The sequence below is a fragment of the Nuphar pumila genome, chromosome 8, assembly GCF_984573655.1.
Source record: "Nuphar pumila chromosome 8, dmNupPumi1.hap1.1, whole genome shotgun sequence".
Classification (NCBI taxonomy): domain Eukaryota; kingdom Viridiplantae; phylum Streptophyta; class Magnoliopsida; order Nymphaeales; family Nymphaeaceae; genus Nuphar; species Nuphar pumila.
Genome location: NC_143256.1, coordinates 76,495,752 through 76,519,989, shown reverse-complemented (window position 1 = coordinate 76,519,989; position 24,238 = coordinate 76,495,752). Strand labels below are relative to the sequence as shown.

Here is a 24,238-nt window from a genome sequence, read left to right as displayed (position 1 = left end):
TCCCCTTTGTATTTGGTATTCTTGAGGGAGCTTATGCTCCATTGTAATGGGGTTTTCACCCCTTCTCCATTATTCTTCAATGATATGTAACTTATGACTTTAAGTCATATTTTTCCCTTTTTATGGGTTTTATGTATTGGCACATTATGTGCGTGTGTTGTTTCCCTTTAATGGGTATATTTGCAGTTCACGTGCATAAGTATGGGTTCATTATTGAACCCAAGGTATTCCAAGTCACTTTCTAATAGTGAAGGGGTCTGGTTTCGACAAAAAAAATCTTGGGTTTAGGTTGGACCTAACCTGGAGCAGTGCGGGACCTGACCCAAGGCATATCTGCACTACGTTCGGGATCCGTACTTGTGTCGTCAAGTGTTGACATGTGTGCGACAATCAATTTGGCATGTCTGTGTTACATAGATGGCGAGCTTTCCAAAGCAAGAGAGTCTCCAATCACTCGATCCTCCTTCATAGAATCTTGTTTACTGCACTTCTTCCTTTTAAGATCACTAAAGCTCTTCAATCACAAACACAATCTTGAATCAACACGCTCTGAGAGTCCAAGACTCTGATACCATATAATGAAACAAGCGAAAATAATAATGTAGCCTCTAAGGGCATATAGGAGCAAGGAACAAAGTGTATAACCACAAGTCCACAAAGAGACAATACAAAAAGCCTATCGATGGCAAATACAAAGGCACAACAAGTGCATACAATAGCCATTATGGGCAATCACAAGAGATCATAAAATATATAGGGTTTTATTAATAAGAAATGCTTAAGAAAAGCATTGAAACAAGGAGGGGGGTTTAACCCCTTTATATAGGCCATACGAAACTCTATATAGTTATTGGGATGCTCCCCACCACTATAAATATAACAGTTTGGGGAGGTCCCAACGACTATATTGGTCATGAACCAATATGCCCTTGTGCAATATAAAAAATGTAACGATCCCAAATCATACCCGTTAAAAGGTGACAAATTTTCTTTTTAAACATATGTGGAAACATTCCTTGAGACCCGAGGCCTTTACAATTATAACACATCCACAATCACAAGGGATCTTACACTACCATCAACGAAAGTAAACCAACTTCATTACAACAACAACAACAACAACAACAACAACAACGCCTTCATTCCAAACAATTGGGGACGACGATATGAACAAAAAAGAAAATCATTTTGGGTCCTCCACATGAATCCTCCTCCTCCAATCATTTCTATCCAATGTCATGTCCTCGGTGAGGTTCAAAGCAAGTAAACCAACTTCATTAATTAAAATAATATAGTCTGAAAACATATGCAAATGAATATAAATAAATCAAAATGTGGAGCCACTCTGTCCCTAAAGGAATTTGTCAAGCTGTCGTATAGCCCTCGTTGCTCTTCGTAATCGCAAGTCTCCTCATTGGGCCTCAGAGGCTGTGAAAAACACAAAAGTAAGGGTGTCAGAATTAAAGATTCTATCTACGAGTCTATCTAATGAATCAAATAAGTAAAAAAATAAGATTCATGCAATATTTTAGAGGGATTCAATTATAACAAATTCATAATTTAATTAACCATTCATACATTAGGGAACAATTATTTATCATGAGTGATTAATTATTAAACAATAGATACCATCAATTAAGCAATAGGGGACATTTATTATTCAATGGAGAACAAATATCTTGCAATCATTGATTTAGCATAAGAGAACAAGTAAATATGTATTATCTAATGCATAACAAGAATATGCATGATTTCAGTATACATGCACGAATAAATTATTATCTTTTATCAGAGTTTTTTTATATGCATGTCCATATTAAATACAAACAAACTTTAGTTCTTCTTTTTATTATCATTGCCCGTGGATACTAAAAACGGGTAAACAAATTTTCGAGGTCAAGTTAGGTTCTCAGTTGTAGCTTATCACACAATTTGTATTTTATTACTGGGTTTCACAGTTAACCCTCGACCGATATCAGAAATTCACACCATCCATCAGGACATTAGAAATCAACATCTAATACTTTATTGGTATACAAAAAACAACAGTTGTGTCTACATACCACCCCTAGGCAAAGTGGCGGAATCTCCCTAAGACAGTGGCTGAGAGGTAAACCACCTAGTTGGGTTCTGGGGCACATCATGTACACGGAGTTTTAGTATCCTCACGGTCCCCCAAAACTGCATGTCCAAGATTTCCACACTAAAGAAGGGACATCTATGAAGTGTGAATTACACTGTTATCTTCTTTTATCTTTTTATTATTTCAATTTCTTTATTTTGCAAATCAACATACAAAACCAACAACATACATTTCACAAATCAACATGCGAAACTCATCACGGGACCACAATCCGTGACATGGAACAGTGCAATTAAAGTAATAATGTTAAGTTTGATTTTTGCGATGCATAAAAAAAATTAAATTAGGAGCAACACATGCTCAAGGCTCACACAACCTGCGATATCCACTTTTAATCATCGATGCATTCAAATGCAAATATCATAAGGAACATGCCACTTATGCATTTATTTCAGATGTTTTTCAATGCACATTCATATAAGCTAATCAAGGATATGCATAAATAACAATACTCATATACATGTGTTCACATAATCATGCCAAATACATGCTTCCACTCATGAATCATCTCAAACTGAAACATAAGAACACTCTTGCAATTATGTACATGCTGAAACACATAAATTTTCAAGTTTACACATGCACATGTAAGTAATTGTGCATGAAGGCATTGATCAAGCATAAACAATCAATTCTAATCTTGTGAAAATTTCATTCTTAACATGCATGAAGCCAAATCTATTACCATAAGCAAATCTGGAAATTTGCATACCAAACTGAAATTCTTTTTTTTTTGCCAGATTCTAAAAAGCACAACTGTAAATTAACATATACAAGTCTGACCCTCATTTATGCACAAACTAAGCATGCAATAGAATCCGTCACATGTATGAATCATATAGGAAATCTGGGTGTCTTTTACACAAACATATTGTGCATTAAATTTTCTTTTTCTTTTCTATATAATTCATTTTTGAACACATGATAATGCATATCACGAGTTATTAAAACTTTTCTTTTCCAGCAAGAACATATAAACTGGGCCTGGCAGGGGCTGCCAGGCCTGCACCTGCCCAGCCGACTGGTTGGGCCTGGCAGGGTATTGGGCCTACCAGCCGAGCCCAGCTCGGCTGGGTTGCCAGTCAATCCCAACAAAAGGTATAAAAAAATTTACTTTCGAGTATGCATGCATATGCAGGTTTGTACTCAGGTATGCATATGTATACAGTTTTACATTCAAATACGCCTATATATACAGATTCACAATCAAGTAAGCATACTTGTGCAGATTTACATTCAGATTTGCATGTATAAACAAATTCACTTACAACTATACATGCATATGCTGATTGTACATTCAGGTTTCACATTAATCCTATATAAAATAATTTACAATGGAACATGCAACTAAACATACTGTTCTAACATGAACAGAAGCAAAACGAAATTTCTGTTTTAACATGACAACAAGCATGCAAATAAATTTATAACTAAATGCAGATCATATATTTTTTTTTCAGGCATCTGGCCCTGCCGAACTCAGTTGGATGGGTCTGTGCACTACAGAACCATACCCAGCCGACTGAGATCGACTGGGGTCATAACCAAGCCACCTGCCCAGCCGAACCAGGCTTGGCTGGGCCTGGTAACAGAAAAAAGAGTTTATATATTACATATATTTTTTTTCCGTTATACATAACCCCTATTTTTTCTTTCCAAGACATTAGTGCACTGCATTTGGACCAGATTGGTGCATATTTAATACATGGTAGATCTGTCCAGATCTATGGATCTGCGGCACTATATATATACCTATGTATATATATATTTTCCAAAATAAATTCCAGAAATGAAAACTCGTTAATCCGACATGTATATCTTAGAGTAAATATTCAAATTTACTCTTTTCTCTTGGGTTTATACTAAAACCTTGCATAGAAAACCGATCTATGCTCTTTTTCTCATTCGAATCAAAAGAACGAACCCGTACCTTTTTCGTAGATTGAAAAGAACCTAAAAATCGATGGATGAAACGTCGAGTATTTGGAGAGGAAGAGGATCTTCTCTTCTTGTTCCTTCTTCCCTTCTCTTTCTCTCTCTTTTTCTCTTTCCTTCTCTTTTTCTTTCTTTTTTTTTTGATCTACTTATAGATGGGTAGGGGGTGACGCCCCCTCTCTCCAGCCCCTTCTAGAGTGGCTGGAGAGAGTACTCTCCTATTTGGGAGTCTCTCTCTCCCTTACTTTCTAAAGTTTTAAAATTTCTATTAAGTTAGACTTTTCCACCTACTTTCCTAAATCAAATAGTCCTTCTAGGCTTCTCTACCTTTCTTAAACCTATTAAAGACTATTAGGAAGTCCTAATTAGTTAACCAAAACTGAAATTCGAAATTAATTTTAATTTAATAATTAATTAATTAATTATTAATAATTAAATATCTAGAAACTTTCAGAGGGTACCTTATCCCTCTGGGACCTCTGGGAGTCTTTTTAAATCTAGTTAACTTTAAATTAAACTTAAATATTGAATTTAAAGCTGTATTTTTGTTGGGTATGGATTTGGATCCAGATCTGGATCTAAGATCCAAATCAACATTCAAATTGGATCTTGGGTTGGATCAATTCTTAATTAATATGGGTTTTGGACAGAGTCCAGATCCATATTAATTTGGATCAAATGCATTGGGTCCTGTCCGATCCAAATTCAGACATGACCCATCGAGGCGGTCCTTTTTTGAAAAGTTGTGATTTTCGGGCAAACCATAGCCCGAATTCAAAAAAGTAAAATAACATTACGCTCAAAATTTCAATACGCATCCAACGATATATAACTCGAATTTCGCATCTGAAATTCGTACGAATTTAACCCGAATTTTGCTTGAATTTAAATGTCGAAAAACAAAACCTTTATCACCTTTTGAATGGCTCATCTAGACCTTGTCGATGAGATCTGGGCCAAGCCCAGACTCAAAGAACATTGGCCTAATATCGATGTTCTATCGATTTTTCTTCTATACTTAGCCAAATTTTTGAAAATCTCAAATTTAACTAAGTGTGAAAAAGCACGATATTACAAAAAAGGCAAAAATAAAATAAGAGAAGCAAAAGACAAGTCTGCCCCTAATGGGCAGAACTTATTACATGTAAAAAGTCAGAAATGCCCCTACACGTGCAAAACCTATTACAATAGGAAACCGTCAAATATTTATATTATATTTACATATATATGCTCATATATGTATATATCTAGGTAAATATACATATGTATGTAGGTATACATACATATACATAGCAATAAATTTTAAAAGTTGTGTCTAATGTTTCGTTTGGTGTTGTTACATATCGACATTGTTGATGCATGCTGTGTGTGTGTGTGTCCTAGTTTATCACTCAACACATGGTATTTTGGAGTTTTTTTCTTATCAACTTAGTATGGAAAAATCTAACAGATGGTTGATTGAACATTCTTTCCATTGGTGTTCCTCTAGTTGACTAATTTGACATTTTAAAGTTAATTTTGGGGACAATGAATCTTATAAAAATCTAGTGAACAAATTCCAAAAGTCAATATTCAAAATTATATTCCTTGCAGCCACACCAGTGTCATTCTCCTTGTACACTTCAAATTATTTTCAAGGATGCATTATTTTCATAGGTCTTATTTTCCATCTTTTTGCCTTGTTGAAACTACTTTGAAGTTTCTATGGTATGATGGAAGGAACATGGAATGAGATTACTGGCACTGAATTATCAAATATTGATGAATCGCCCAAATGCTGCTACTCTAGGGGATAAATGCTACGTGTTGACCATGAGAAGCATCTAGGTCTTTGGGGAGTGTGAGTGACAACAATTGTTAAGTGGGAAATGCATGTAATAGCTTAGATGTTCCTTCACTGTATTGTTTTTACATGGTTCCAGATTACATCATTGTAAGTTTTTTAAAATTTAAATTTCTTGTTGAAATCTGTAAAATGTAAACTGTTGGACATCATCTTTTCCTTTTGATTTTGAGTTATTTTTTATGCAATTTTTTATTTTTTGTTATAGTAATTAGCTGTTCCTTTTCTTTCTGTTGAAAATTCTTTTATTCCTGCATTCAATCTTTTACATACATGTGGTAAAATTTATTAGACTATTGTATATAATCTCCAAATAACAAGTGTTGCGTGACTGCGTCATCCAATTTCTATCTATATATAAGAATTTTGTTTCTGCACTGGATGTCCAACACTTCTGGTTTTATATTTGTGAATGGATTAACTTCAATATGTTTTTCTTTCAAATTAGTATAGTTTTATTTATTTATTTTTTTGTTGTCTTTGCAAATTGGTATCTAGTTGGATGCCTCTGGTAGGCCAGATGAAAATTTGATGGTGGAAATTGTGGGGCCTTTATGGCGGACTAAAGAAGATGATCTGCAAAAGAGAACAATGTTATCAACCTCTCTACAGAAGGGCCAGCTTCGGGCTAATGTTTACTATCAGCCACATTATTCAGCAAATTTGGAGGCATGGTTTTTCTGCAGTTCTAATTTATTCTTTTAATTCAGTGAATTTGATATTATTTCCAGATTAATTTGGTATTTATCTGTTTTAATCAGACTAGCATTAGCATCCCATTCCTTTTGTTTCCATAATTAGGATTTGTGCTGTTGATAGGTACGAAATTTGCCACTTGATGAATTGGAAGTTGCCTCACTACGAGGAACAATACAAAAGGTAAGCCACACTGTTCCTTAAAGCTGAAATCCTGGCCATTATACAGAATTTCATGGTCTAAACACAGCATACATGAATGTGTTAGCGATGTACACTTCAGCAGTGAAGTCATTGAGCATGTGACACATATATGCGTTTGGAGCAAAGGTTCAATTTGGAGATGAAACTGTAGATATTTCTGAATTGAATGCGTCTAACTTCATTTGGTACATTGATCTAGTTTTTTCAGTGAATATGCTTCAGCCATGGAGGCTGAAGTCTGAAACCATATTTACCTGGTCGCATACCAGTCACAGAGGTCAGTGGTATTATGAAAATTTCGTAACTTATTAAGAATATGATCTTAAAGGTAAAATATCGTGATATTTTTTTAATATCACCATCATGGAAAAATTGATAATTTTGTGAAAGTTTTCATGATGTTAACATGATATTTTGGGGTATTGTTATCCATTTTACTTATTTCTTTAATCCAAATATGACTTTTCCTTATTATCTTTTTATATGTTTGGATAAGATTTCTATTTTGTTATCTTATCGCCAATGAGAGTTACTAACATCTCGATTTTTCAAAGGTTTATGGAGCACCTTGTAGTATCTCGATAAATTCTCTCTCTCTCTTGTACTCTGTTTCTGTATATGTGTTTTGTTAAAATATATATATAATATTTCTTTGTTTCCTACCCTAATGCCCACTAGGGGAAATTTAGTCTTTTTCTATTTATGTAAATAGACATGTCCACTAGGGACATTTGTTATTTTTATTTTATTTCTTTTCCTTTTTCATTTGTGAAGGGGCAAAAGGGTCCAACCATAGAGTCGTTGGGATCCTCCCCAACGGTCACAAATGTGACCGTTGGGTAGCTCCCAACGACTCTATGGGGCTCTCATTTGGTCCCATATTGTGTATAAATAGGGGTTGAACCCCTCTCTTGTAAGCAATGCTTTTTAAGCATTTCAATATATTATTTTTTCAATCTCTCTCCCTCTTTCTCACATTGTGTGTGTTTGGTGCCTAGCTCTTTGTGCCTTATTGTATTTTGCCCATTAGCGGCTTCATGTTTTTTATACTAGTGCATTCATTGTAGTCACTTTATGACATTGTTATTTGCACTAGTACTTCATTACATGGTCTCAGAGCCCTGTGCCTCTAGGTAATTGAACACTGTTGGGACTTTCATTTATTTTTTGTGTGCTTGTATTTTGCACACTCATTGTTATCCTGTTTCCTTCCTCTCTTTCATAATGGCCGAAAATGATGAAAAAAGTGATCTCTCATTCAAATTGAATGGGACTAACCATAGAATGTGGGCGGCTACTATGGAAAGCAATCTTAAAGGAAAGAAACTGTGGGGGATTTGTATATGGTACGGTTCCAGAACCTCAATTAAAGCTCGCATCGAAAGAAGGAAATGAGGAAAAAAGCCTTGAATGAAGAAGAAAAGGTAACGACCATTGGCGAATACCAATCCAAAGTTGAAGATTGGAAAATAATCATGCCAAAATATTGGCATGGTTCATGAACAATGTTGAGCTCAAAATTTGTGCTAACTTAGCCAAATTCAAGAAGGCAAATGAAGCATGATTCTTCATGAAAGGTATGTACACTCAAAGAGATCTTGCTAGACATTTCTTTTTGCAAGAAAAGGTGAGAGCAACCAAGCAAGTAAATATAAGTATTAGAGACTACTATAGTACTCTATCTCCTCTATGGGATGAACTTGCTCTCTTTGAACCCCAATGAAAGGAAGTGCTATTGCCATGAGGCAAACACAAATGGAGAGAGAAAGATTCTTTCAATTTATTCATGGGCTTAAGCCCGAATTTGAACAACTACGAGGATCCCTACTTCATAGGACTTCAACTCTTCTTAGTAAGAAACACGCTTGAATCTAAAAAAGGATATTGATGAAGTATATGTAGTATCTAAAATTGGTAACAATATGAGGACATATAAGCCTCCTCATTTTTGGAAAAATAACAACAATAGTGGTGGAAGAAAAATTGTGTCATTATTGTAATGAACCGAAGCATCTTAGACCCGATTGTCCTAAGAGAAAAGTGGCTTTCATTGGAGAGAAATCAAGCAACTCAAATGGAGATCAAAAAAGGAATGGAGATATTAAAATCTCCATTGCACAACTTGCAGAAGCATTTCAACAATTTGTGAGGAACAACTCTTCCACACCTACTTCCGATGTTGCTCTTTCATCAACTCTCAGTATATGTCTTATTGGATTCTTGATTCGGGTGCTTCATTTCATTACTCCAAATGCATCACTTTTAAACAAACCAAACACTAATTATTTCAAATCTTTTGTTTATACGGCCGATGGTATATCTTTGGATATTTAGGGAATATGAACTCTTGAAATCACTTTAGACAATAACAAAAAATTCTTTGTTCCAAAAATTAGAATTATTCCAAAACTTAATTTAAACTTTTTTTCGGTTTTTCAAATATCCAATCTTGGTTGTAGTGTCCTTTTTTCATCTTTAATTTGCTATGTGTAGGATCTCCAGTTCGAAAAGCAGATTGGGCAAGGTCATAAAAGAGGAAACCTATACTATATGAATTTTTTGTCATTACCATCTAAGTCTTTTTATTATCATGTTCAAACAAAAGATGTTGCCACTTGACACAAAAGACTTGGTCATCCTAGTCTTTCTAAGATGTATCTCTTTCCTCTTTTTGAGAAATTTTGTAATGAAAAGGAATTTGCATGCAATGATTGCATTCTTGGAAAAATGCATTTTCTTCTTTTTTTCACATAGCAACTTCATTTCAAAAAGACCCTTTGAATTGGTACATTCGGATGTATTGGGACCGGCACCCGTCGTATCTAAAGGAGGTTATTCATGTTATGTTGTCTTTATTGATGATTTCACTAGATATACCTGGGTTTACTTTCTAAAAAACAAATCGAATGTTTTTTCAACTTTTAAAGAATTTCTTATTCTTATTAAAAACCAATTTCAACGTAATTTAGCTATCTTTAAATCTGACTCCAAAGAGGAATACTTGTCAAAAGAATTTCAAAATTTTCTTAAACAAAATAACATTATTCATCAAATATCTTGTCTCAAAACTCCACAACAAAATGGTCTTGCTGAAAGAAAGCATAAACACCTTATTGAAACCACACAAACTCTTCTCATCTCTTAAAATGTTCCAATTTTTTTTTTTTGGGCGGAAGCCGCTCTTTTCGCAACATATCTTATAAATAGGATGCCATCCTCATCTTTAAAAAATGTTTTCCCCGTTGAAAAATTGTTTAAAATTTCTCTGAATTTCAAAAGATTAAGAATCTTTGGTTGCAAATGTTTGTCTTCTTTCAAGGACAAGACAAACTCTCACCAAAGGCTATTGAATGTGCTTTTATTGGTTATGGTGAAAATAAAAAAGGATATATGTGTTATGATGTTGAAAACAATAAACTTTATGTTTCAAGAAATGTGCCTTTTCTTGAAGATCAAAATGGATTTGAAAATCAAAAACCCAAGGAAGATGTTGATTATTCTTTTTTATTTCACTTACTTCTTCAAGATGACTAAAAAATCTAATGATACAATTTGTGATAATAAGAATGTTTGTGATAGCCATTCTCATCAAAGAAATGATTCTCCTGGTGAGAATCCTAATATACTCGGCGTGAAGAAAATGAGCATACAAATGCTTTTGACATATATTAACAAAATCTCCCTCTAAATGATCAACTTGAAGAATCTTTACCTCAACGATCTTCTAGGAGCATTAGACCTGAAAAATTTGTATCATATGACTTCTTTTCTCCAAATTATAGATCTTGTCTAATGATGATCCATTCCTATCATGAGCTTTCCAACTTTAAAGAGGCTAAGCAATACTTTCATTGGATAGATGCCATGCACCTAGAGTTAGAAGCACTCAACAAGGCCGATACTTTGAAAATTGTAAGTATCCCTTTAGGCAAAAAGGCTATTGGTTGTCGGTGGGTCTGTAAAGTAAAGACTAAAAATGATGGATCATTAGAAAGGTATAAAGGTAGGTTAGTCGCTAAGGAATATGCATACAAATATGAAATTAATTACGAAGAAACATTTGCTTCATTTGCAAGAATGACGAGTGTTAGAATTCTAATAGCCTTAGCATCAATCAAACAATGACCTATCTATCGACTAGATGTCAAGAATGCACTTTTAAATGGAGATCTTTGTGAGGAAGTCTATATGGGTCCTTTGTCGGATCTTGAAATTGAAAAGGGAAAAGCACTTAATCTTAATAAAGCTCTTTATGGTCTTAAGCATGCCCCAAAAGCTTGGTATTATCGCTTCAATAAAGTTGTTCTTGATAGCGAATTTACTTGTTATACTGATACTGTTATTTTTGTTAAGAATTTAGGGGATCGCATAACTATCTTACTTTTATATGCTGATGATATGCTCATCACTGAGAATGATAAAAAGGGCATTGAGTCTATTAAAAACATTCTTAAAAACAATTTTGATATGCCTGACCTTGGATTTTTGAGATATTTTTTAGGGATTGAAGTTGCATATTCTCATCCGAGATATGTTCTTTCTCAAATGAAGCTTGCATTATATATTATTGCGAAGTCTGACTTTACTGGCGAAAAGAAAGTGGTGACTCCAGAAGTAATCAATGCTAAGATGAGAGTCAATGATGGACCTCCTTTAGAAGATCCCACTCTTTATTGTCAACTAATCGAATCTCTAATATATTTGTCTATTACCAGGCTAGACAATGCTCATGCTGTACACAATGCAAGTCAGTTTCAGAATGCTCCTATTACTATTCACATGGCTGCCGTCATACGAATTATCAGATATCTGAATAACACTATAACAAAAGGACTATTTTTATCATCTTCATCATCTTCCAATTTAATTGTTTATACTGACTCTGATTGGGGTGAAAACTCCAATGATCGTATTTCTACAATAGGTTATTGTGTTTTTCTTGGAGACTCATTAATTTGTTGAAGATGTAAGAAGCAACAGAAGGTTTCTCTATCTTCTATAGAAACCGAGTATAGGTCAATGGCCACCACTACAACCGAACTGGTTTGGTTAAGAAGTTTGCTGAAAGACATGGGAGTTCTCATTTTTATTCCCTCGAAACTATATTGCGACAACAAAAGTGCCATCTATATTGCTAGCAATCATACATTTCATGAACGAACAAAGCACATTGAGATGTACTATCATTATGTTCGAGATGAGTTTTTATGTGACACTATTATACTTTCATTGTTACTTCGGAATACCAGTTTGTGGATTTCTTTACCAAAGCTTTACCGTCTCCTCATTTTTTTATTTCTTCTAAGCAAACTATAAGTTATCTCATCGTCAGTTTGAGGGAGGGTGTAACGACCCCAATTCGTACCCATGAAAAAGTGATAATTTTTTTTTTAAGCAAGTGCGAAAATATTTTCAGAAACCCGGGGCCCTTACAGTTAAACACACCTACCACCACAAGGGATCTTATACTCATCTTTCAAACCATATCAAACCAAAACTTTATTTATTAAAATGCATAGAGTAGAGACATAAGCAAATAAAATGCAAAAAGAAGAGCCACGTTGTCCCAAAGTACCTGCTAAGCAATGGTGTGGTCCCCTCGTAGCTCCTCTCAAAGTAAGTCGCCTCACTAGGCATCTGAGGCTGCGGAAAACACAAAATTAAGGGTGTATGAATCCAAAGAATTCTGTGTACGAATCCCTTTAATAAAACAAATAAACATAAAGAATACAAACAAGATTCATGCAATAATTTAGAGGGATGCAATTATGACAAATTCATAATTCAAGCAATCATTTAAGAAATATGGAACAATTACAAAGCAAAAGAGAACTTTAATTATTCAATAAAACACACACATCATGCAATCACCATATATCATAAGGGAACAAATAAATATGCATGATCTAATGCATATCAGGAACTTGCATGATTTCTATGCATATGCATGAATAAATTATTATCTTTTATCACAGTATTCTTTTCATATGCATATCTCTATTAAATGCACTCAATTTAATTTTCTCTTTTTATTACCGTTGCCCGCGGATACACCAAACGAGTAAAAAATTCTGAGGTTGAGTAGGGTTCCTAGGGTAACTTAGCACACAAGTTGCATTTTATTACTAGGTTCTAAACTTAGCCCTCGACCGAAACAACTTTCAAAACATTAGACATCAAATCTAATGTTGAGACACCAACGACATCCAAATACACAAGTGTCACTTTCTTTGTATACCAAAGCAACAACTGTGTCTACGCACCACCCCCAGACAAAGTGGCGGATTCTTCTTAAAACCGTGGCTAGGAGAAGAACCTCAATATCGGGTTCAGCGGAAACAACAATGCACACAGAGTTTTAGCATCTTCACGGTTTCCCCAAACCGCAATGTCAAAGATTCCCACACTATAGAAGGGACATCAAGAAAACGTGGATTTCATCATCATGAACCATGCATATGCTGATATTTTATTTCAGGTTCATGATGAATTCATGAAACATACACAATAAATGCTATTATAACAATATTAATAATCAAAACCAAATTTTTATTCTAGCATGACCATAAACATGTATATATAGATGTATATATACATATATGTAGAAACATATATATAGTTATTCCAGAATAAGCTTCAAAAAGAAGGGAAACACATTAACTTCCACCATGGATCCTAGAGTAAATATTCAGATTTACTCTTTTCTCATGGTTTTTCACTAAAATATTGCATAGAATACAAATCCATGTTCTTTTTCACATTCAGAACAAGAGAAAGACCCGTACCTTGACCGTCAATCGAAAAGAAAACAAGAACGATGGTGGAAAAACGTCGGATGATCGAAGAAGGAGCCTCCTTCTTCCTCTTCCTCTCTTTTCTCGCTTTTTCTCTCTTTCCTTCCCTTTCTCTTAGGCTAGACATTTTTTTTGTCTTAGTAGCCTATTTATAGGCATAGGGGGTGACACCCTCCACTCTCTCCTGCCCCTTCTAGAATGGGCTGGAGAGAGAGAGCCCTCTCTAAAAGAGACTTTCATCTCTTAGTTTCAAAATTTTTTCAAGTGTTGACTTTTTCAAAGTTTTACTTCAATAGGTTTTCTAAAACCTTCTTAGATGCTTCTAGGTATGTTTAAGGGCTCTACTAAGAGTCGTAAACAAATGCCAAATTAAATTTTTGGAATTACATTAAATTAATTAATTATTTAATTAATATTAAATAATAAATAAATTTTCAAATGCTTTAAAAAATTACCAAATTAACTTGGGAGGCTTCTTAACATTATATAACTTCAATTTAAAGGTTTCTAGTGAATTTAAAGTTAAAAAAAATTATTGGGCATATATTTGAATTTAGATCCAGATCCAAACCCATCTCAAAAATCCAAATGGGTCTTGAGCTGGATCAATACCAAATTAATATGGGTCTTGGATAGAATCCAAATCCATATTAATTTGGATCAAATCCATCAGATACAAATCCGGATCCGAATCAACAAACTGCTCATTTTTTGAAAAATACGATTTTCGGGGCAACCGTAACTGAACCAAGGAAAATAAAATATCGTTACGTTCAGAATTTCAAGATGCATCCAACGATATATAACTCAAATTTTGCTTCTGAAATTTGTCTGAAAATAACCCGAATTTCACTTGAATTTAAAAGTCGAATATAAAACTTTTCTCACATTTTGAGTGGCGCATTTTGGCCTTGACAATGAGACCTAGGCCAAGCCCAAACTCCAAAGCATCAGCCTAAAATTGAGAATCTACCAATTTTTCTTCTTTACTTAGCCAAATTTTTGAAAATTTCAAATTTAACTAGGTGTGACAATACGCGATATCACAGAGGGTGTTAAAATATATGTATACATATATATATGTATATATATATATATATATATATATACTATTTCTTTGTTTCCTATTGTACTGCCCAATAGGCCCAATTTAGTCCTTTTCTATTTATGTAAATAGACATGTCCACTAGGGACATTTTTTATCTTATTTTATTTTTATTTTATTTCTTTTCCGTTTTCATTTGTGAAGGGGCAAAAGGGTTCTACCATAGAGTCGTTGGGACCCTCCCCAATGGTCACAAATGTTTGACCATTGGGGAGCTCCCAACGACTCTATTGGGCTCCCATATTTGTGACCATTGGGGAGCTCCCAACGACTCTATGGGGCTTCCCTTTGGTCCCTTATTGTGTATAAATAGGGGTTCAACCTCTCTCTTGTAAGCTATGTTTTTTAAGCATTTCAGTATATTATTTTTTCATTCTCTTTCTCTCTCTTTCTCACATTGTGTGTGTTTGGTGCCTAGCCCTTTGTGGCTTATTGTATTTTGCTCATTAGAGAATCATTCACGGTAATGTTATCCGACTAAGACAGCAAACTTATACACCCCTATCTATGGTACCTGGACAAGCCATTTTACACTCCATACCTGTGTCAACACGCGTGTCCTTGTGTCGACACTCATGTCCTCGTGTCAACACACGTTGACACCGGGACATGCCATTTTACCCTCCAACTCCATACATACAAGTTTGTATTCAATTTGTAATTTATAATTACATTTTCAGTTTATAACTGTATATTTTCAGTATATAATATATATTTTAGATATAACATAGATATTTAGATTATATTCAGTTTATTTTTAATTTATTTTGTATATATATATACCCGTGCCCCGTACCCACATTTTTTGGAATTGCCGTGTCGTACCATTTGCACTAGTACCCGTACTCACACCCGCACCCGTGCCCAGGTGACATAGACCTCTATTTGTCAATAATTTTTATGGACTTGCTGGTATTTTATGTATATTGTGTTTTTTAAAATTTCTCATTCAGTTGCATTTGTTCATTGGCTTATTTATCTTTTTAATGGGCAAGCTGGGGAAAGGCTGTTGGAGGTTTCAAACTTGAGACCCCTTCAGATAGTGTGACTCCTCTGGTCCAGCTATCTTGTTTAAACCAGAGAACTGTGCATACACCCCTATCTGTCAAATATTTTCTTGGAGTTGCTGGTATTTTATATATGTTTTTTTTTTATAATTTTTTGGTTAGTTTCATTTGTTCATTGGCTTTATCTTTTTGATCGGCAAGCTGGGAAAGGCTGTTGGAGGTTTCAAACTAAGACCCCTTAGTTCAGATCATAGTCACCAATATTGTTCAAGGTAATTTCTTGGCGAGGGTTTTTTTCAAAGATATTTTCAAAAGGTGGAAAATCTCGGAAACTTAAAAAATTGAAAAAATATAATTGATAGAAAGAAAGAATAGGTTTTCTATTATTGTTCTTACAAAAGTATAAATAAAAAAGTTTTAAAATTTTTTAAAATGTAAAAGAAACAAAAAATAGAAACATTGAACTTAAAATATATAAAATAAGTTTTTTTTTTTTTTTTTTAAATTTGCAAAAATATCATGATAATATTGGGATATTTGCATTTTAGCGATATTTTGAAAATATCACAAGATCTTTCCGATATTATCGGCTACCTTCATTTCTCGGAATTTCTCGTGATATTTTCAAAATATCGCCGATATCAATGACTATGGTTCAGATCGTGTGGCTACTCTGATCCAGATGTCTTGTTTAATCCATCACCAGTTTCCTTTGCAGTTAATTACTTCTGCTACTTTTGTTCACAAGGAAACTGCAAAGGGTGAAAATGCCTAACCTCAGGAAAATTTTCTAGTCGCACAACAATAGTACTAGCTTCTTTTCTTTGATGCTAGGGTATTAGTTTCACGACACTACTTGAGTCTCAGCATCAACTGAACTCTAATTCCCTGTAGAATTATTTTTTTTAGGCTGAGCTTCAACTAAATTTTCAAAAGAGGAGGGGTCATGGATCCTTATCTGTAATTCATCCAAAATTTAGTGGTGTGCAAGGTGAAGCCCTTGACGTGTCTGCTCGGTGGAGTGGTGATGTTGTAAGTACATTGTCTCCTCATTATATAGATTATTTCTGAAGCTCATATAGATACTAATGATTCTAGTTTGCATGAAATTATTTGAACATTCTTGAGCAAAACATGCTTTGTAAACATTCTATATTTGTTAAATCAACTGAATATTCCTTAAGGATCTTACGATCTTACACATGTCAACTGGATGAAATAGAGTTAGTTCAAATCATTATTTAATGCATTCAATTATGCATTATACTGGTATTGTTATCAGGTCATGAGTATTTTTAGAGGCAGTATTGCTGATTAATTCTGTATAAATTTTCTTTCAAAAGTTTGATTAGTTGATGTCTTTGTGTTGGTTGTTGTATTAATAGAATATCTGAAAATAGTCAAAGCTGGATTTGAATAGAGCTACTTTTTTCTCTTTTTTGTTATTTTATGCAGCAGTTACTGACAGAGATTACAAATTGGTCTCTTTGCCTTTTCAGGAACTATTTACCTATATATATAAATGTGTGTGTATATATATATATATATATATAGATAGATAGAAAGAGAGTAATTTCATGTGTATTTGATGATTACTTTATGAGTAAATTCTTTAATTATTTTCGTTTGTTTTACTTACCTGTGAAGAATTTATAAAGACCAATATGCTACTCAATAGTAGCTGTTCAATTTTTTTGCTTGTAGTGTGCGCTTTCATGGGCGAACCATCTCTGTACTATCCAGTGACTTCCTGTGTCCCTTATTTTTTCCTATTTCTGTGGTTTTTGGTTCTTGACTTCATGTCAAACATACTTTCTATGTCGAGCATGCTATTAGTTAACTATGACCTTTAAGGTTTACAATTCTCTGTTGTCATACAGATAACTATTGAAAAGACTGTTTTGGAGCAACTCAGTAGCAAGTATGAGCTTCAGGGAGAGTACGTGTTGCCTGGCACACGTGATCGTTACCCTGCTGAAAGGGAGACAGATGGTTTGATGAAACGGGATATGGCAGGACAATTGGGCAGAGTGATATCTTCAATGGGGAGGTGGCGAATTAGACTAGAGGTTCCTCATGCTGAGGTTGCTGAAATGCTTCCTCTTGCACGGCTTCTTTCTCGAAGTAGTGACCCTGCAGTTCGCTCAAGATCAAAGGTAGTATTCTTTATGATGAATAAGATAGATGTCTGAACTAATCATTGCTGTTGTGGTTGAGGGTAGTGTTGTTTATGATGAATAAGATAGATGTCATAACTAATGGTTCATATTGTGGCTAGACACTGTAGGGCATTCTAGAGAATATATTGAAAGAGTTTTTCCTTTACTAAATGGCATTTCATTGATTCTGATAAAGTTTATTTGTTATCAGTGGCACATGAGCTGATCAACTTATTATCTCATATGGAATATATAGAACATATATATCCTTGAGTTGCTTTCAACTTTTTTTCTTGGCTTAGCAATGTAATTGTAAACTGCATGACTTAAGGAACTAAATGCCTTTTTTGTTTCCTTCTAATGATTTATGATCGTAAATTCAGCATCATATTGATTTATGTTCATATTGTAGCTAGACTCTGTAGAGCATTCTAGAGAATATATTGAAAGAGTTTTTCCTTTACTAAATGGCATTTCAATGATTCTGATTAAGTTTATTTGTTATCAGTGCCACACGAACTGAACAACTTATTATGTCCTAAGTCACACGGACTCGGCTAGGGAGGCGCCACACCCGAGTCGACACGCCTCAACACGGGTGCGGCTTCGGACACGGGCCCGACTCGGTCAACGCCGAGTCAGACTCGGTCAACGAGTCGAGGCCAAGACAGTCCTTGTTTTGGACTCGGTCAATGTTGACTGAGTAAAAAAATGTTCATTTTTAGGGCAAAAAAAAAATGATCTTTTGATATATTTAAAAAAAAATATATATAGCATAAGTCTCAAACATAAGCCCCAGGAAAAAAAATTTTGGGGGCGCTGCCCCCCTACGCCCCCCCGCCCGCGGACCGCGCAGTGGGACCCGCGCCGGGGGGAGCCCCCGGACCCCCCTTTCTGCAGGGGCAAAAGTACAATTTGCAAAGTTTGTAAAAACACTCATGCTGGTGCCAAACTTTAGAGGACAATATCCACATATATGCACACACACCGGATATATATATATATATATATATATATATATATATATATATATATATATATAGAGAGAGAGAGAGAGAGAGAGAGAGAGAGAGAGAGAGAGAGAGAGAGAGAGAGTGCTTCTGCATCCTTCATATTGCAGCCAAATGAAGATGGTATCAGAGCTAGCAAAGATCATAAATTTGAGGCTTGCATGAAGGAAGATGGTGTAAGCTGCTACAGTAATATCGCGACAGTGACATCGTTACAGTACCATGAAGGTTTGCTTTGGCTCTTTTTCTGTTAGTAAAGCATCTAAAAACAAGGCTTTAGAGGCAAGTTTCATCTGAGTTGGAGTTGTCTAGAGGAAGTTATGATTTTTTCAATATTTTCTAAACTGTTGTCCAACATGTTAGATTTTGAATATCCTGATCCTTCCACGCGTGAGAGCTGAAAAACAGAGAGAGAGAGAGATAGAGAAAGGGAGAGAGAAGTTGGGAGAAACCGATGCCCATTAGTCATTGGGTCGGCTGCTGTGTATTCCTTTATATTAACATGTGATTACAAAATTAATTAGGGTACTAAAATACCCTCATTACAATAACCAGTATTACATAGTGCCATTAATGAAGAAGTGGATGTCACGGGTCTGGATCTTCAGATCCATGACCCGTAACCAAAGAAAACACTTCTTTTCACCCTCCCTCAAGTTGTGCATGATCTTGAATCATGAACAACTTGCCTTTTAACGTCCAAAATCTGTCTTTTGTCAATCCTTTTGTAAATATATCTGCCACTTGATCTGTAGTTCGAACAAATTCAGGCTCAATCTCTTTCTTTTCTACCTTTTGTCTCACAAAATGCTGGTCTATTTCAATATGTTTGGCCCGACTGTGATGGATTGGATTAAAAGACATACTAATGGCACTCTGGTTGTCACACAAAAGAAGTGATCGAGATATCGATTCTCCGACTTCTGTCAGTAGATGTCTAACCCAAGTAGCCTCAGCAGTGGCGGCTGCCATTGACCTGTATTCAGCCTCTATACTGGATTTGGCAACAGCCTTTTGTTTCTTACTACTCCAAGAAACCAAATTCATCCCAACAAATACACAATAGCCGGATACTGATCTGCGTTCATCTGGATCTCCCGCCCAGTCCGCATCAGAATAAATAGTGATCTCATGTGCACTTTGCTCGTTTGTCTTTCGCTTATATATGAGACCATCACCAACCGTTCCCTTCAGATATCGTAGTATCCGTTTAACGGCTTCCATATGCCCTTCACATGGGGCATGCATAAACTGAGAAACTTGATTCACCGAGTAGACTATATCAGGGCGAGTAAAAGTGAGGTATTGTAACATACCCACTATGCTACGGTACTGTGTGGGATTATCAAATGGATCTCCGTCTTGAGATCTAAGCCTTTGATGAAGAACGCTAGGGGTATTCAAGGGCTTGCAGTCTTTCATACCCGCTTTATTGAGAACATCAATGGTGTATTTATGTTGAGTGAGTCATTTCTTCAGAGGAACTGTCGACTTCAACTCCAAGAAAGTACCGTAGTTTGCCAAGGTCCTTCATTTTGAACCTCTGATTCAAGAGATGTTTGACTTCTTCAATGTGCTCATTGGAACTGCCAGTGATGATGATATCATCCACATATATCAACAACAGAGTAATTGTGTCTTGGTTCTTAAATATAAATATGGAGTGGTCAAGAAGAGATTTCTTAAAACCATATTTTTGAATTTCAAGAGAAAAGCTGTCAAACCAAGATCGAGATGCCTGCTTCAATCCATATATCGCCCTTTTTAGTCTGCATACATATTTTGCAGGATTACCTTCTGCGTAACCAGTGGGTTGTTCCATGTAAACTTCTTCTCTCAAATCTCCATGAAGAAAGGCATTCTTCACATCAAGTTGGCTAATGGTCCATTGGTGTTCAACAGCTAAAGAAAGTATGACTCAGATTGTCCCCATCCTCACCACTGGACTAAAAGTTTCATCATAATCTTGTCCTTGCTCCTGTGTAAAACTTTAATTAGTTAAAAGGCAAGTTCATGATTCAAAAATTAATTAGGGTACTAAAATACCCTCATTACAATAACCAGTATTACATAGTGCCATTACTGAAGAAGTGGATGTCACTAAAATACCCTCATTAAAGTGATCGGAAGATTACTATCATGCTCATCGCACTCTCAACAATATGGCGATGCTTCCTTTCAGCAATCCCATTCTGCTGAGGTGTGTGTGGGAAGACACCTTTTTCCTTATCCCATTACTTTGAAGAAAGTTAGTAAAGTCAATGAAAGAGAATTCACCTCCTCCGTCACATTGGAAACTTAGGATGTTTTCAGAAAATTGGTTTTTGACAAAGGAATGGAAGTTACAGAACAACTTGAAAGTCTCAGATTTATGTTTCATGAAAAATATCCAGGAATAGCGAGAATAACTGTCAACAAATAAAAGATAATATCTAGTTCCAGACATGGAAGCAACTGGAGCAGGCCCCCAAACATCAGAACAGATAGTCTCAAAAGGTCTTGAAGCTCTTTTATTGATAAAATGAAATGGTAAAACATGACTCTTACATAAGAGACAACTAGAACATTTGTTGTCATTGACCTTTATTCCTAAACTTGACTTGGGAATGAGGTTATTTGAAACAAGCTTTTCAATGAAACTACTACTGCAGTGACCTAGACGACCATGCCAAAGGTTTGGCTTATTGATTTCAGAGACACTAAAAACGCAGACAGGACTTTCAGAAGACAACGATGATTGGAGCTTCAAGTTTGGGTTTGCAGAGCGAATGTGTGCTGAAGGATCTTCTTGAAAAACATATATATTGCCTTGCCATTTTCCTCTAGCGAATGTCTCCTTCGTGCAGAGATCCTTAACAAGAATAGAAGAGGGAGTAAATTCAACTGAGGCTTTGATATCATCAACAAGTTTAGAAACTGAAACAATGTTTTTCTTGATATTAGAGCATAAAGAACATTTGAAAGATTGATGGAAGATTCGGGCAAGGGTATGATGGAGTTTCCAATATGCGAGACAGAGTGGTGTGATCCATCTCCAGTAACTATACTACTTCTACCAACATTCTCTTCTGAATTGAAAATCAGTGGATTCTGAATCGTATTTGGAGTCTTAGCTTGGGAGTTTGGTTCCACTTGGGTTGTTTTTGATATAGAAAGGTGTTGGAACCCTTGTTTGGTGAAAATACATGTTTGGTTTGAGTGTATTTTTATGTTTGGGATTGGGGAAAAAGAGGTGGCAGCTGTGAATTTATGTTTTCCTTGGTATTCGGTATCCTCTATCAACCTAACAATTTTTTTTCTGTGCTGCTGGACTGATTTAAAAATTGAGTTGAGGTTTGAAGCTCTTTGAAGGTATTTGTGTTTGAATTTTATGTTCTAAAGCTTTGGAGCATACTTGTGCATGCTAAATGTTTGATGAATTGCTTGAGTGACTGATTATGGTTCGTTTGAATCATATGTTGGATATTTCATGTTGTGTTTGAGTTGGAATATTGATCCGAGCTTGCTAGAGTGAATAGCATTGCTTGTTGTGCTAGTGCCACACCAAGTGTTTGATGGATTGTCTAAGCAACATGTACACCAAGTAGTTGGGTGTTTGTGTAAGTAAAGCACATTGCATGTGTTTGGTGCTTCATTTGGGTGTTATATGCACCAATTGATGGTTGTTTGTTGAACAAGAGATTGGTGAATTAATTGACTTTTGGTGTGTGTATTGGCGGCTAGTATTTGGCTAGGTGTTAGTTGATTCATTGCGGATTCTAAGCAGATGGAGGATAAAGTAAAATGTAACTACTGCAAGAGGCTTGGCCATATGAAACTCTTGTCCTAAGTTGGAGAAGAATCAGGGAACTTGTCTTGACCATGTATCATGTATGATTAGTGCAACTACACATACTAATGCTATGATTGCATCAAATATGCAAGGGCTAAAGCGCCAATTACCTTTTCACTCTGCAGCTTCCTTATCCCTATCTTCTTCCTCATTTGCTAAAATTCCATGTAGGAACTTTTAAACCTAATTCTGGTTGGTTGATTGACTCAGGAGTATCATGTTGCATGACTGCAAATGAGGCTGTCTTAATTTTATTGTAGACCATGTCATGGTTCCTTTCGAGGTGCAAATGGCAGTACAATGTCAGTTTCAAAAGTTGGTTCTATTTCATCCCAACTGAACATCAAAAACCAGTTGCATATTACTGATGTATATCATGTCCTAACTCTTGCCATTAATTTGATTTCTGTTGGTCAAATAACTCGTTGTAATTGTGATGTTATAGTTAAAATATATATGGATCTGACACATATATATGTGTGTTTATATATATATATATATATACTTTTTATGTATTTCCTTTTGTAATGCCCACTATGGGCAATTTAGTCTTTTTGTTAACATGTAAATAGGCATGTCCACTAGGGACATCTTTGTAATCCTTTATTTTTGTTTTTTGTTTTTTATTTATTAGTTTAAAGGGGTAATAAAGGGGCCTCCCAAAAAAGCTGGTGGGACCCTCCCCAAGGTCATTTTTGGGAGCTTCTTTTGGTCTCCAAAAGTGTGTATAAATAGGGGACTTCTCCCCTACTTTTCTCAATGCTTGTTCAAGCATTTTATCAATAAATCTGTTTTTATTTTAATCCCTCTCTTCTCCTTTGTGAGTGAGTGTGTTTGGTATTTGCCCTTTGTGGCATATTGTATCTTGTCCATTAGAGACAACTTGCATATGTGTTTGAGCCTTCTTGTAGTCACTTTGTGATATTATTTTTGGCACTTGTATTCCATTTTATGGTATCAGGGCCCTTAGGAATTTGAACACTCTTGGGACTTCTTTCTTTTATATTTGAGTATGTCTAAGCTTCACACTCATGTTCTTTTTCAACTCTTCCACTAACAAAGATGCAAAGATTGACCTCTCATTCAAATTGAATGAGACCGACTATAGAATGTGGGCGGTCGCTATGGAAAACAACTTCAAAGGCAAGAAACTTTGGGGATATGTATGTGGCAGAGTTTCGGAACCACAACTATGTTGAGACGTGACATCCTTGCCTGGATTCACGATCTGGATCCAGATTCTTACTGGATCTAGATCTTGTCTATGTTGAAGTTATTTTCTGTTTATCGTGTTTTATTATGAGTCTTGTATTGTATTTTTCAGTTTTGCCTCTTTCCTTGTATATTAGATTGTTGTTAATATAGGGCAATACTGTAAATTGTCATGTAAGTTAGAATATTTCTTTAATATAAGGAAAAAAGCCCAGACGTCCTTGTTGTTGGCGTTTTGGGGGTATTGTAGCAACTTCTTCTCTTCATTATCTTCTTCTTCCAAGCAAAGATCCTGTTT

At 35.3% G+C, this 24,238-nt stretch overlaps 1 protein-coding gene across 3 annotated transcripts in view; it reads left to right on the top strand.

Moving 5' to 3' along the window:
• EMB2410 (embryo defective 2410) overlaps window positions 1-24,238 on the top strand; it is a 240,872-nt gene that overhangs the window by 116,116 nt on the left and 100,518 nt on the right. For all 3 annotated transcript variants that reach the window (XM_090016222.1, XM_090016221.1, XM_090016220.1), the window contains 4 exons: window positions 6,420-6,590; window positions 6,741-6,800; window positions 16,637-16,759; window positions 17,608-17,883. In XM_090016222.1, coding sequence (XP_089872348.1) covers window positions 6,420-6,590; window positions 6,741-6,800; window positions 16,637-16,759; window positions 17,608-17,883 — 630 coding nt within the window. The remainder of the gene's footprint in view (window positions 1-6,419; window positions 6,591-6,740; window positions 6,801-16,636; window positions 16,760-17,607; window positions 17,884-24,238) is intronic.